The 15,651-nt window shown below is 34.4% G+C and overlaps 1 protein-coding gene across 1 annotated transcript in view; it reads right to left on the bottom strand.

The window, feature by feature from the left end:
• The window catches only part of TTC29 (tetratricopeptide repeat domain 29), a 287,488-nt gene that overhangs the window by 242,046 nt on the left and 29,791 nt on the right, over positions 1-15,651 (bottom strand). Inside the window, exons 5-6 of the mRNA XM_074231575.1 lie at positions 7,630-7,853; positions 1,130-1,315 (exon numbers count right to left, since the gene is read on the bottom strand). Coding sequence (XP_074087676.1) covers positions 1,130-1,315; positions 7,630-7,853 — 410 coding nt within the window. The remainder of the gene's footprint in view (positions 1-1,129; positions 1,316-7,629; positions 7,854-15,651) is intronic.

The following is a 15,651-nucleotide window of genomic DNA, read 5'->3' as shown; positions in this document are numbered from 1 at the left end:
TATTTTTTAGACAGCAGGGGGAAAGCATTCATACTGTTTTTATGAGTCTCACACATGGTTGAGTGTGTTCTACTCTCCATGATAGCCCAATGTGCCATCACCACTCTGATCTTCTGAAGCATTGTTTTCCTCACATTTTTATACAAATGCCTTGAGAGCATGTTGGATGTAGAATTCTTGTTATAGACAATCTTTGTTTTTCTTCTTCCCTAACACTATCAAAATTTGCAGTTTCATGTCTAAAGTTCCTCTAAGTTATCTCTTCTGCCCTGACCAATAAATCTTGTTTTCTGAAGGTTTTAAATAATAATTTCCCACTCTGGATTATTTCTGAATATTGTTATTTCACTTTAAGTGAGTATTCATTTTTAAAATTTTTTTTAAATTTTTTTAGGGGTTTTTTTTTGGCAAGGCAATGGAGTTAAGTGGCTTGCCCAAGGCCACACAGCTAGGTAATTATTAAGTGTCTGAGGCCGGATTTGAACTCAGGTACTCCGGACTCCAGGGCCTGTTCTCTATCCACTATGTCACCTAGCCACCCTGAAAAAGTCATTTTCAAAGCTACCATTATGATTAGAACTGGAAATGGAAGTTTTAAGGACTAATGATATACAAGAGGTAATTTAGTCATATGACTGATTTCTAGAAAACATATAACAATATTTTATTCCTATAAAGTACTAGTAATTACTTTAGTAATATTAATGATTGTAATAATTACTTTAGAGAAGAAGGGAAATTGAAAATATAGTATCTGGGGTAAATTCAGTTGTGGGGGAAGATGCAGAAGATTGTTCATTTTAATTGGGTATAATCATGATATTAAAACAATAAGAGGATGGAGAATAGATATAGCTGGTAGGCTAGGAGCATGGAAGTGAATCCTGGATGATGAGCAAGATCCTTTGGAAGAAAGTACCCTCCTTAAAGGAGAGCCCCCTACTGTCCCATTCAAGCTCTTGCTCGGCTTATCAGTTATTCCTCATCTAAAGCAGTCCACATCCTTTTCTCCATTAAGAGATATTATTAACTCCCCCTCATTTGGTAGCTCCCCACCTGCTACTGCATGGTCCCCCAAATTTAAGGAATAGAGTAATCATTTTGATATCAGGGATGGCTCCAAACTTACCACTTTCCTCATAGAGAAGACCCATGTGTGAGTGAGCTTCGGCTTCCTTTCTCCCACCATCAGCCTTAATCCTTTGGGCAATATTAAAACATCGTTCATAAAAGTAATTCCTCAACCACTTGTCATCTGGGTTGTTGAAGTAACAGGCCAAACTAAAAATGTAACTGTACATTTCTTCATAGTGACCTTAAAATGAACAAGAAACAAACAAATAAACCTCATCATAAATAATTTTTAAAAGTATGTTTAACAGATAATTTTATAATCCCCTTTCAAATGAAAAGCCTAAGTGATGGCTGCTAATTCCTGTTTTTTAGAAGATTAAGAAATTTTCCTAACAGGAATGTATAAATGTGTGGCAAAATGGTATATTAGTTAGAAGATTGACCTCAGGGGCAGCTAGGTGGTGCTGTGATAGAGCACCTGTCCTGGAGTCAGGAGGACCTGAGTTTAAATCCAACCTCAGATGCTTAATAATTACCTAGCTGTGTGACCTTGGGCAAGTCACTTAACCCCATTACCTTGCAAAAAACTAAAAAAAAGGTTGACCTCAAAATATAGAACACTTGGGTTCAAGTCTTGTTTCTCATGCTTTCTCATGTTTCTCATAACTAGCACTGTGACTTTCTATGCTGGAGGTGTAGCATTGGATCTTTAATCAGGAAGATAACCTCCTGAGTGTCTTCTAAAAGCTCTGGTCTCAGTCTTTTACTCGCTGGGCAACCCTGGGCAAGTCACTTAACCCTATTTGCCTCAGTTTTCTCATCTGGCTGGAGAAGGAAATGGCAAACCATTCTAGTATCTCTGCCAGAGAAACCCCAAATGGAATCACAAAACCGCAACTGAAATAACTTTCTAAAACAAAAGATTATATACAGATTGATGATCTGCATTTATAAAGAGAATTTTCCCATTATACAAATGTCCCCTAATGTATATATAGATATCTCTGTGCATATGAATAATGGTTAAAATTTATACAATATCCTAAAAAGTCTTTAAGTTTAAGCTTAAAATTGAAATAATTTTTGAGGATACTCTCTATCAAACATTTTAAGGTTTTCAAAAGGGCTTTATATATATGTGTGTGTGTGTGTGTGTGTGTGTGTGTGTGTGTGTGTGTGTGTGTGTATTATATTTTCAACAACCCTGGGAGGCTGGTGCTATTATTATCATCCACATTTTACAAATAAGGAAACTGAGGGAGGCAGAAGTTAAGTATTTGCCCAAGATCATATAGCTTGTAAAGTGCCTGAATCAGGATTTTAACTCAGGTCTTCCTGATTTCATATCCTGCACCAGTGACATAGGCACCTATTAGATACAACTGAAATTGAAGTAATATCAAATCATGAATCATAATTTCAATAACATGACTTAGCAGGTTTTATATGATGAATGAATTTCTTTCATTAGTTAATGTTAAAGGTACCAGCTATTCTGAAAAGCAATTGGAAATGATTTCCTCTAAATTGACAAACTATGAATATCCTTCAACTCAGTAATATCTGAAGAAATCAAAGACAGAAGCAAAGAAACCAAGGGTACAAAAATATATATGGGAAATGGAGGTATGTCCATCTATTGGGAATGACTGACTAAACTGTAGCATATGAATACAATACAAAACTTATATGCCATAAGGAATAACAATTTATGTGGTTTAAAAAAACTAGTAAGACTTTGAACTGATGCTGAGTAAAGTGAGCAGATCAAGGAGATTTATACAATAACAACATTATAAACACAAATGAATTTGAGAGACTTGTGAATGCTGATCAATACAAGTCTCAATCATTATTTCAGCAAATGGTTAAGGAACTATACTATCTATACATCGATCTTTTGACGGTGATGATGTGGGTCAAAACAAGATTTTTTTTTGGGGGTGGGGAAAGTCCCCTGTAGGATTTTGTTTCTCTTGACTGTGCACATTTGTTATAAGGTTTTTCTTTTCCTTTTTTTCATTTTTGGGAAAACAAAAGTAGGAAGGAGAAAAATGCTGGTTAATTGAAAAAAATTTTTTACTAGTCTTCTCCTCTCTCCCAGTTGCAAATGTTAATAATGATAGAATTGAAATAATTCTAAGGTATATAATGGAGAGGTTGAATAAACCATGTCTAATACCCCTGGTGACATCATCAATGACCAATAAACTCATTGCAGGATCCAAAAGAGCCAAGTCATTAAGGGAATACATTTAATCCAACAAACTAAAACAAAACTGGTAGGAAAAAAGACTTAACAAAAACCACAGGGTCAAACCCTCCAAGTATCTAGGTGAGACATGAATAGGTTACTATCAACCAGTAATGCTTTCCATTCCTTGGGAAGAAAATCATCTGAAATGTCAATCTTCATCCCCCCCCCCTTTTTTTCTGATGGAAGTCTGAGAAGTATTTGTCTCAGAGAAAGCAATGTTTCTCAATCATAACACAAGAAAATTGGAATACATAATTCTTCTCTTCATTTATTTATTTATTTTTATTTTTTATTTTTTAGCTAAGTCTTCTCTTCAAATTCTCTCCCCCTTTCCCCAACCCCCTTGGGAAAATTCTTTTGCTTCTAAAAACAAGAAGAAATAAAAGGATAGTTAGGTTGACCTAAGAAAATGATATATTCAACACTTAGAGCTATTAGTGGCCCTTTATAAAATGATTTTTTTCAATTAATAACCATTTTTCTTTCTTAATTACCAACCTCCTTTCCTCTCCCCAGTGGAAAAGAATAAAGTCCTTATAAAAACATGCATATTCAAGCAAACAAATTCTCATATTAGTCATGTCCAAAAATATCATATGCCTTATTCTGTAGCTTGCATTCAAAAATTTTTTTTTCACAATGTCTTTTTGCAATGTATTACTCCCGGAAATCTTAATCAGCATCCATGCCTTCTAGTCTCATAGAATGAAATATTCTCTGTTTTCTCCTTTTAATGTGAGCATCAGAGCTCTAATCTTTAAAAATGAGCTTGTGCTGATGGATTGTGAACATGTGGCACTGTCTGGTCATCTATAGATCTACAGATAAATCCAAAACAGAGAGGCCATCTATTCTACCACCTCATTGTATAGATGACAGTGCCAAAAATCACACAGCTATAGTCGATATCAGAAGTTAGATACAAAGCAGGGCACAATAGAGCTAAGTCATTCATTGGATAGAACACACCAGACCTGGAGTCAGGGGGACTTGAGTTCAAATTTGATCTCAGTTACTTACTATCTGTGTGTCCCTGGGGCAAGTCATTAAAATTTATCTGCCTCAATTTCCTCATCTGTAAAATAATCTGGAGAAGAACTCCAGTTCCAAGGTAACTCCAGTTATCTTGACCAAGTAAACCCCAAATGGGATCCTGAAGAGTCAGATATGACTGAACAATAACAATAATAAACAGTCATTTTATTTCATTCTTCTGTATGTCCTCCCCTCAACTAACTATGTGTGACAGCTATTGTTAAGAGTATATATGGATATTGGGGCAGCTAGGTGGTGTGGTGGATAGAGCACCACCAGCCCTGGAGTCAGGAGTACCTGAGTTCAAATCTGGCCTCAGACACTTGATAATTACCTAGCTGTGTGGCCTTGGGCAAGCCACTTAACCCCATTGCCTTGCTAAACCCTTAAAAAAAAGGGGGGTATATATGGATATTGGATGACATTGCCAGGGATTTCTGATAACACCTATAGCTTGTTGGAAGGAAGTTTCTGCAACACAGTTCTAACCTTGAAGATTTGCTGCCATTTTTTTTGGGGGGGGGATGGAAGAGCACTCAAAAATCTCATATTCTTGAAGGATTCTCATTAGGCCCCAATCAAGAAGACTGTTCCAGGGCTAATACTCTATAGTGCTTGAGAAAAGACTTGGATTTTCTTTGAAAGAAAACTGCAGAATGATAATTTAGGAGCCTTGTGGAATAAGACAGAGCTAATCTCTCAACAAAAATAAGGTAGTATGACAGTTTTTTAATATTAAAGGGACCTGCAAACTTCCTAATTAAATTGACCCATGTCTCTAGGGTCCCAAAGAAAAATTTTAAAACCAAAGTAGTTATTCTGTTCCATATAAGCAAAATCTTGTAATATCAGTCAGAGATAAATTCTCATCTCAAAAATATACTTGAAAGTTTGAAAATAATCCCCTTTCAGTCTTTCACCCGAAGTAATTTTCCATTTCAGCAATTTTATATATGAGGAAACTGAAACAAATGGGGTTAAATGACTTATCCAGGGTCACACAGCTAGTAAGTGTATGAGATCAGATCCGAACTCAGGAGGATGAGTTATCTGGCGATCTATCCACTGAGCCACTTAGCTGTACCAATTAGATAATTCTAGAATCCTAAAGCAAAACTCTAACAAGTCATCAAAAAGCCTTAAAACACAGAGGGTCACAAGAGTATCATTCTCTTGTCTCCTAGAGAAAATAGTCATGATAGAAATCCTCCTCCTCCCTCTTCCTCAACTTTTGTGATTTCATGTGTAAGATTTTCCTTCTGAGAAAAATCCTTAGATTAAAACATATTCTGCAATTTCTAGTCTTAGAGAGTGACTTAATCGACTGAAAAGTCAAATGACTATGCCAGGGTCACATACACAGTATGCAGTCAGATGTAGCACTTGAACCCAGGCCTTCATGACTCTGAGACAGCCTCTTCAGTCACTACACCAAGCATATATATCAGTGAAAATATCAGGAAAAACCCCATAATGCAGGATCTGTGATGTACACCAGAATGATTCACAAAATGCCTCTAGGAAAACAAATCACAACTATTCCTGGTTATGTTGACTATTTATAGCTTGCAACTATCAGGTTTAAATATGCAAGACTCCGGGGGTTTGCCCTGAAAATCTATGGCACAAAAAATAAGAGCAACCTACCAAAATGAAATTCCATCAGGATTGGGTCAAAATCAATAGCTGGATTGCAGATGAAAGAAAATGACAATTGAAAGGTTCTAGTAACCCCTGGTTCCTAATGATGTCACCAGGACCTCTGATGGTACATTGACCATCTCTGGTAATCCAGAGCTTCCTCTCTTGTCTCCTCCTCTCCTCTCCCCTATCTCTTTCCACTGTCTCTGTCTGTCTCTATCTCTGTTTCTCTGTTTCTGTCTCTCTGTCTGTCTCTCTTTCTCTGTCTGTCTCTCTCTCTTTGTTTCCCTCTGTCTCTGTCTCTCTTGGTCTCTGTCTTTGTCTGTTTCCATCTGTCTCTCCCTGTCTCTCTTGGTCTCTCTCTGTCTCTATCTCTCTCTGTCTCTCTGTCTCTCTCTTTGTCTCTCTGTTTCTGTTTCTCTCTGTCTCTCTTGGTCCCTTTGTCTTTCTCTGTCTCTGTTTTATTCTATCTCTGTTTCCATCTGTCTCTCCTGTCTCTCAGTCTCTCTGTCTCTCTGTTTCCGCTTGTCTCTCCCTGTCTTTCTTGGTCTCTCTGTCTCTGTCTCTCTGTTTCTATCTCTTTCTGTCTCTGTCTCTCCTGTCTCTCAGTCTCTCTGTTTCTGCCTGTCTCTCCCTGTCTTTCTTGGTCTCTCTGTCTCTGTCTCTCTGTTTCCGCCTGTCTCTCCCTGTCTTTCTTGGTCTCTCTGTCTCTGTCTCTCTGTTTCTAGCTCTTTCTGTCTCTGTCTCTCCTGTCTCTCAGTCTCTCTGGTCTCTCTGTTTCCGCCTGTCTCTCCCTGTCTTTCTTGGTCTCTCTGTCTCTGTCTCTCTGTTTCTATCTCTTTCTGTCTCTGTCTCTCCTGTCTCTCAGTCTCTCTGTTTCCGCCTGTCTCTCCCTGTCTTTCTTGGTCTCTCTGTCTCTGTCTCTCTGTTTCTATCTCTTTCTGTCTGTCTCTCCTGTCTCTCAGTCTCTCTGTTTCCGCCTGTCTCTGCCTGTCTTTCTTGGTCTCTCTGTCTCTGTCTCTCTGTTTCTATCTCTTTCTGTCTGTCTCTCCTGTCTCTCAGTCTCTCTGTTTCTGCCTGTCTCTCCCTGTCTTTCTTGGTCTCTCTGTCTCTGTCTCTCTGTTTCTATCTCTTTCTGTCTCTGTCTCTCCTGTCTCTCAGTCTCTCTGTTTCTGCCTGTCTCTCCCTGTCTTTCTTGGTCTCTCTGTCTCTGTCTCTCTGTTTCTATCTCTTTCTGTCTCTGTCTCTCCTGTCTCTCAGTCTCTCTGTTTCTGCCTGTCTCTCCCTGTCTTTCTTGGTCTCTCTGTCTCTGTTTCTATCTCTTTCTGTCTCTGTCTCTCCTGTCTCTCAGTCTCTCTGTTTCTGCCTGTCTCTCCCTGTCTTTCTTGGTCTCTCTGTCTCTGTCTCTCTGTTTCTAGCTCTTTCTGTCTCTGTCTCTCAACGTCTCTCAGTATCCTCCCTCTTCTACTCTATAAATCCAGTTGACTTGGGTTGAGATGTGCCGAATTGCCTTCATGCTCCTGATGCTTTTAGAAGACAGCTCAGAAATCCCCCCCAGCCATGGGCTCAAAACCACGGTTGCCAAGTCTCTAACCACACACGAGAGTGTTGCCTCTGCTCACCTGCAAGCTCAGCATCTTCAGCCTTGGTTAGGAAGAAGTAGAGTTGGTCCAGCTTCTCAGGCAGCTCCTCCAGGGGCGTCTGCAACCAGAAGATGGAGCGAATCCCGCCAGCCTCCCTCAGGTCACGCCACTTCTTGATCAGCATGAAGAGCTCAGAAAAGGACTTGTGATGACCGTGTTGTAGCATGTCTATGCAAATGTTCTTCATGTATGAATTCCGGAAGCTGGGGAAGAAGAATCAGGACAGTCAAGGGCTCTTTTTAATTCTGCAGATCTGTACAATATTGTCAGCCTCAACTAATTAAAGGTTGAATCATGCTACTTTGGTGGGGAGGAGGTGGAGGCAGAAAGAGGTGGGAAAGATCAGAAAATATGGAGACTTTGTTTGACCTTAGTTTAAGGGAAACCATTTCATGTAAGATGTCGGAAGCTCCAGAAATTTAGTAATTTTTGAGGTCAAAAGATCTACTTGATTGATATAAATCTCAGTGACTATATATATTGGGAAATATAATGCTTCTAGGTATTCCTACAACATTGGGTGATTGCTAATACTCTTTAATTATATTTGCAGTGGTAGAGAAGCGAGATCAGGAAGAAAAGGATTCTGACACACTAGTTGTATGTTGCTGGATAAGTCATTTATATTGTCAGTGCTCCTTCTTCTAAGACTAATCTCCTGGGCATCTTCCAATTGCATTGGTAGAGGAGGGTTCTTGATAAAGCCCAGACTCATGATTTGACTTTGACAAGAATTCCCTCTGGCAGGTTGCTCCCTCTTCCCTCTATCCCCAAAAGAGTAAATTTTTGAAGATCGTGATATGTTGGGATCATGGATTTAAAAATGGAAAGGAAACTAGAACTTATTTTTCTTCATTATGATAATTTATGTCTTCAGTATATGAAAATATTGGTACAAACTACCTCCAAAAAGTGAGAAGGGAAAAAATTACACATTAGGGCAAAGTCAAACAATGCATGTCAGATATGTTAAAAAGTCATACAGGGTGGGGGGTGTGGCTAGGTGGCAGGGTGGATAGTGCACTGGCCCTGGAGTCAGGAGTGCCTGAGTTCAAATCCAACCTCAGACACTTAACAATTACCTAGATGTGTGGCCTTGGGCAAGCCACTTAACCCTATTGCCTTTCAAAAACCTAAAAAAAAAAATAGTCTCACTGGCCATGAGGAGGTTGTTATTAAAAGTAAGAAATATCTGAATTACAAGAAATGCCATTTGTTACCATTGTGTGCTCTCTCTCTCTCTCTCTCCATATACATATATGCATATATTTTTACATATATAAATTTATGTATACATACATATTTTCACTTGGGATTAAAATAATGATGTGATAGCTTTATACTTGATATATAATTTCAAAAGCAAGTTATACATTCAAAAAGATAAGTGAGGAATTAGTATAAAATTATTCACTAAATTATTACATTCATAATGCAGAAAAGGATTATTTTATAATTTACAAAAGATAATACTACTATACTTGGATTTCAGTATTCTCCAAGTCATTATTTATGGGAAACAACTGAATATTTAAGTTAACTGACATAATACTAGTCTTCATTGTTATTTTTTTGTAACATTCATTAGTGACTATTCACCAAAAGACTTTTACTAATTACATTTGCTTTTTTTTGGTCTTATGCTTCAAAACTTCCAGAATTTACAAGTATTTATAATTAATTTTCAACTAAAAAGGCATTCACAACTAGTAATTAGCAATGTGGAGCTTCAAAAGTCAAAAGTAAATTTAATTAATACCTGAGAATTTCATGCATGATAAATAAAAAAAAACCTAAAATCATTTAAACAAATTTAAGCAGTGAAGTTAATATACTGCTATAATATACTATATAGGAACATATTGCTTTATTATAATTAATTATTAATGTTAATGTCACTATAGGATATGTGCAACAATATATTACTAATGATATACAGTAATAAATATTGTGTAGTATTAGTTTTATAGTATGTTATAATGTCTATTGTTTATATTATTATGTTTATGTAATACAGTAATAGATATTATTATATTTATGTATATACAGTAATACATGGAAGGAACAGTACAACTATATTATACAATTGTTCAGTTGTAATAGTGATTTAATAATGTATGTCCTTGTTTTTCAAAGAAGACCATGATTATCAGGAGATATGTCATGACAAGCACGTGAATTGAATTTGAGTGAGGGGGTACTGTGCTAAGTTACCAGTCTCTCTCTCTCTCCTCCAGAGCAATCTGGGTCTAATGGACAGTTATGAATCAAAACGATGGAGATGGCTCTGGATGCAAGGTAAACAGGGTTAAGTGACTTGCCCAGGGTCACATAGCTAGTGAAAGTCAAGTGGCTGAAGCCAGATTTGAACTCTTCTTCTTCTGACTCCAAGACCAGTGAGTGGTCTTTCCATTGAACCACCAAAAACCAAACGCAAACAAACCAAAAAAGAAAACAATATAGTGATTTAACTATGTTTTTAATATACCATTGTATGTTTTGTTTTTGTTTATTATGTTATAATTATAACATAATTAATGTTATGCTAGTAATATATTACTATATAATGCATTGTGTTATATTTTTATATTAAACATATATTTTCATTATATTTTACACATTTTATTAAATGTGTCAAACATTTCATAGTAACCTTTCTTTTAATTCAATATCAAACCTATATCCTGATTATTAACACCAAAATAGTAATAGAAAAAATCCTTAACGACTTTAAACAACTATTCTAAAATCATGTCATACACATTAAAACATCTGGCACATGTTGGTCTTATTTCCCACTTGTCACAAGAGGGTTCCACTGTAATTATGAAAGTAGTAATAAATTTAAATTTTGAAAAGAAACACATGCAACTCTATTAAGTATGAAACTGACAAATACATAAATGTTATAAATTATAATACTAGTGGTTACAAAGAATCAGATAGAAAAAGCATATGTTATTAGAAGAACTACAAACTGATAGAAATTTTTTGGAAGGAAAGGTGGTGGTATCTAAGAATCCTAAAACAATAATCTTTTACCCGTTACTCATATTATTAGGGATATATCAATCTGTTGAAAATACATAATAGGGGCAGGTAGGTGGCACAGTGGATAGAGCACCGGCCTTGGAGTCAGGAGTACCTGGGTTCAAATCTGGCCTCAGACACTTAATAATAATTACTTAGCTGGGTGGCCTTGGGCAAGCCACTTAACCCCATTTGCCTTGCCAAAAAATCCCTAAAAATATACATAATAGCATTATTTTTAAATCTAAATATATGGAAACAATAGCTGTTCAACAGTTGTAGTTTGTCACAAATGAAATTAAAAAGAGGAATATAAATAAATTACTTATTTGAAGTAAATGAAAAAACAGGACCAGAACTATTCTCATTCCCACTTAAAAAGATTGAGTTAAGATCTCACTTTCTATAAGAGACCTTTTCCTACCCCTCTTAATTCTAGTACCATCTCTAAGTTAATTATTCTTTGTGAAAAGCACTTAGCACCTAGCAGTTAAGAGATCTTATATAAATGCTTATTCCAAGCCCCATTGCATCTTTAATCATTTTTGTTACTTAAAGCATAATGCATTATTTTTAAAAATAAGAAAAACAAAAAGAACAAAGAGGACAGGCTGTCGAGAAACTTCAGTTCTTCTAAATCTAATATAAATTGACTATTTTGAGCAAGTCATTTTGTCTTTCAAAGCCTCAATCGGCTCATCTTAAAACAACATTTTAAGATTCCTTTTGGCTACAGATTTATGAACCATTAATAATCCTTTTTAATATTGAAAAAAATAGTTTTCAGTAGAACTATATTCTAAGCAAAGGTTGCATTCAGAAAATGTCCTCATAGCAAACATACATACGAATGCATACAAGCATATACACTCATAAATGTGTAATCTCTTGTATTTCATGTATACCCTTGTTAAAAAGTCACTCATGTTGATCTGTGCAAGAAAGACTAGGGAACAATTCACTAAATGGATCTTCTTATGGATTTATAGTTGAAGCAAACCAGGTAACTATTTGTTTTCAATAAGATGTTACATCTTGACTAAAGATATGTGTTTTGATTTCTTCAGGTATAATAGAGATTTACAGATATTACAGTTCAGAGTAGTGATCCAGGTTGTATCAATCTCATTATCTATTGGAATTTGTGAGTTGTTCATAGATTCCTAAATTAACAAATAAATATCCTTAGTAACAAATATAATAAAACTTTAATTCATTGATTTGTTCATTATCCCTCTCTGTCTATAACTTAGTTTCCTTTGTCTTTATTAAATACATTTGTAGTCTTTTAAATTTTTTAATGGATAAAAACCAAATTATATTTCAATATAAGATCATGAAGGTTTTGCTTATATCTCTGCTCTTAGTGAAATGGAATGAAAATAAGAATTTTGGCAATTATTTTGGAAATTGTGAAAAAGGTGAAGATTATATTAGATTTATAGATTTAGATGACCTGGGTTCAAATCCATACTCTTCCACCTACTAACTGTGTGAGTCAAGGGAAGTCATTTGCCTTTTATGTTTTATTTTCCTCATCTGGAAAATGAGGATTTCTTTAAGTCCCTCCCTCTCTAAATACTATGATAGTTGTAGTCTATGAAAAACCATCATTTAATTTAAACTTAATTTGTACTATTTATATGTTTTCTTTATACCATTTTCCTATTATTATATATCTTATTATATGATCTCTTCTTTTGAAAGCAAAACAAAACAAAACTCTTTTTTTAAAAAAAGACTGAATCTACCCTATGGAAGTAAAATTTGACCAAAGTTGTAATTTCATGAAGAGAATCTAGTCTTAAAATGAAGCATAGGGCCTACTCATCTATGCTACTGAAGATGCCTCAGGCTATCTTGGGATAAGGAGCCAGAAACTTATAAAAGAATTTAGGTGATTCAAGATTGCATAGACTTAAGTGGTCAGATGCTATATCATCAAATTTATTTTGAGGTACTTTTCAGAATCTACCCTATACAAACATTTTGAACTTACATCAGAGTGTCAGTCACCAAAGATATGGGAGAGCAAGGAAGCCTGAGGCTAACATGTAAAGCAAAAGGAGACCATTTGGTAGAATTTGAATTGGTCTGCACTCAGATGTTTGAGGCTCCTGGAAAACGCTGTGATTCATTTTTAGGCAGCTGTGCAAGCTATTAATCACTGGTCTCAACAACACAAATATTTAAAATAATCATCCTCTTTTCTTTATACTTTTCTTTATACTAAACTGTGGAGGTATTTTTAAAAAGTTACAGGATAGGAAATAAACTTAAAAGATCTTCCTAAGTTTTAAAATGATGATGTTATGATCATATAATTTTTGTTCTTGAGATTCTTTAATTGCATAATCATCAATTTATATCTATGTTGGACTCCTTTCTTCAAGGCTACTAATTATGGACAAGAAAGGTATCATTTTATGATACCCCTCCTCATGGGAGGGGAAAAAGTTGAAAACCAAAAGCATGTATAGAAAATAAGGTAAATTATGTGATTCTATACTAAGACCTCATAGTCGGGAGTTTATAGCCTAAAACAACATAGGAAAATGAACAAAGCATTCAGGAAAACACTTTACAAATGTTGAAAAAATATAATCAATTAACTGTATCAAATAAATTCCAGGTTATATGTTATGTCATAAAACCCATATATTATGGTTTTTGTTTGTTTGAAAAGTTAGAAAAATCCTTGGTCATCCTTCTGGTATAGAGTGAAATTAGAAGATAATTGTGTACAGAAAAGCATCATGGACAAGGTAGATTTACAACAAAATCTATTGATATATTTGGTTTTCTATCTACTTAATAACCATGTTGTGAGACTATAGACAAACCCTAAGACTAAATGTTATAAAGAAAAGATTTTTGTAGAGGGAACTAACTCATTTGGAAAATTACTATATTAATAAAACCACAGGTTCAATCCCAGCCCCCCTTCTCTATCAGAGAGATTCAACAGACGCTTCACAACAAGCACCCAGGCAACTCTTTTAACAAAACAAAACACAAAAAATCCATCATCACCTCTACAATAATACCCATTACTGTGGGTTGTTTATCTATTGTCAACAGAAAGAATCTATGTGTACTCTGATAAAATTGAATATGGACCACTGTAACTGACCTCCATCCTTCCATATGTTATTTACATCATTGCAATCTTTATATATACATATACATATATATACACTCAGCAATATGCATATATATTATATGCATGTACATATAATTTTGTCTCTACTTGCTTCAGTTTGTAATAATTCTTGTCTCCTCTCATATTTCTTTAAATTCTTCATCTTTTATTTTTACAGTACAATAAAGAAAGGAAAATTTTTAAGGACTATCTTTCATCATTCAAGGAGTCTCTGAAATCCCAAGATTTCCATGAAGTCTTTCTAACCTTGTTAAATTTTTAAAAACATCTTAATTTAAGGTTGGATCATAGTTCACAATGAGTTATAATATAAATACAAAATAGGTATATATACAGTATGGGATCATCAAAGAGATTATAAACACAAACTTAATTTCTCAGTTGGAGATCCATGTAGAATACACCCAAAGGACACATATTCAGTTATTCAAATGTTGTTTGTTCATGATATGATTTTTTACAGGGGAAGCTACAAATACTGGTTTGATAAGAAATTCATTCTTGGCTATACTATTTCAAAGGCAACATGATTAAATGCTGTACCTTAACATGGGAAGCATAAAATTATACTTTCACTGACAAAGTTGCCCTGAAAAGATAGTGAATACCTAATTGTGAGTCATGATAATAGTTTTATTCCATTATGTTAATATTTATAACTCACAAGTGGCTTATCTATGCATGAGTTATAACTGTCTTACATTCATATTGTAGGAATAAATGTTATTAGAGTCACCTAAGGGATAATTACTTTGACTCTTAAATTAATACTTAAATAGCTTCAGTTAATATAATTTCTGGGGAAAAGAGTCAGTCACTATTCTTATGCTCACATATAGTATAACATGAAATGCTATGTCATTTGTATAAAAAAAAGAGAATAACAAAATTTGGGAGACAAGCATGTAAATATGAGACAACAAATTAGGTATCTGTATGAACATATACATCTGCATGAGATATTTTAAGCAAAAATTGTAACAAATGTTAATTTTATCCAATAATACAAATATATGGGAGGGAGAAATTAGAGAATCAATATTTTGATGAATTTTCAAAATATTTACTTCAAAAGTAAATAGATTTAAATGAAACATTCTAAAATATTTGTTAAACTTTAAAAATTATACTTTGTTTTTAGCAAAATATCAGAATCTTTGCAGTGATTACAATTAATGACTATATTATTATTACTTAAGACCATATATGAGTTCATATAAATCTTTAATTTGCTCCAAAATGTAATTTTTTAAAAAGTTTCCAAAGAAAAAATGAGCTTTTAATGGAAAGGTAAAGCTTAATCAATGAGTTGAAATGGTCTCTGGGGGCATCTACTGGAAATTTCGCAAAACTGCAGTTAGATAATGCAAATTTTAGGACAAATAATTATTTTTAATTAGTACACAAAAAACATGGAAAAGCAGCTTGTTTAAAACTGAGCAAACTATTCTACTGGATTCAACTGTCAGAAAACAAATATTGCCAATATATTTGGAAGATACATCATCTATTCTATAGTCAAAATTTCATTTTAGGACACACGGATTAAATGATTAATTTTCTTGTTTTGTTGTTTAGCAGGTTAAATATTTTATAAATCACATGTTTCATAATATAAGTACATATAAAAGATATTTTTAAGATATGATAAGTTTCTATAAAAACAAATTTGTTCATTTTACATTTTAGTAAATACTCAGTTGTAATAATTTATCTGGTACCCAGTGATTATTTTCAACATTATGAATTAATTTAAATATTTAACTCAAATAAACAAAATCCATTGTATTTCAAATATTCCATACCCA

Source organism: Macrotis lagotis, chromosome 3 (genome assembly GCF_037893015.1).
Source record: "Macrotis lagotis isolate mMagLag1 chromosome 3, bilby.v1.9.chrom.fasta, whole genome shotgun sequence".
In the NCBI taxonomy this organism is placed as follows: domain Eukaryota; kingdom Metazoa; phylum Chordata; class Mammalia; order Peramelemorphia; family Peramelidae; genus Macrotis; species Macrotis lagotis.
Note: the sequence above shows the minus strand (reverse complement) of the source record. Positions and strands in the feature narration are given on the sequence as shown.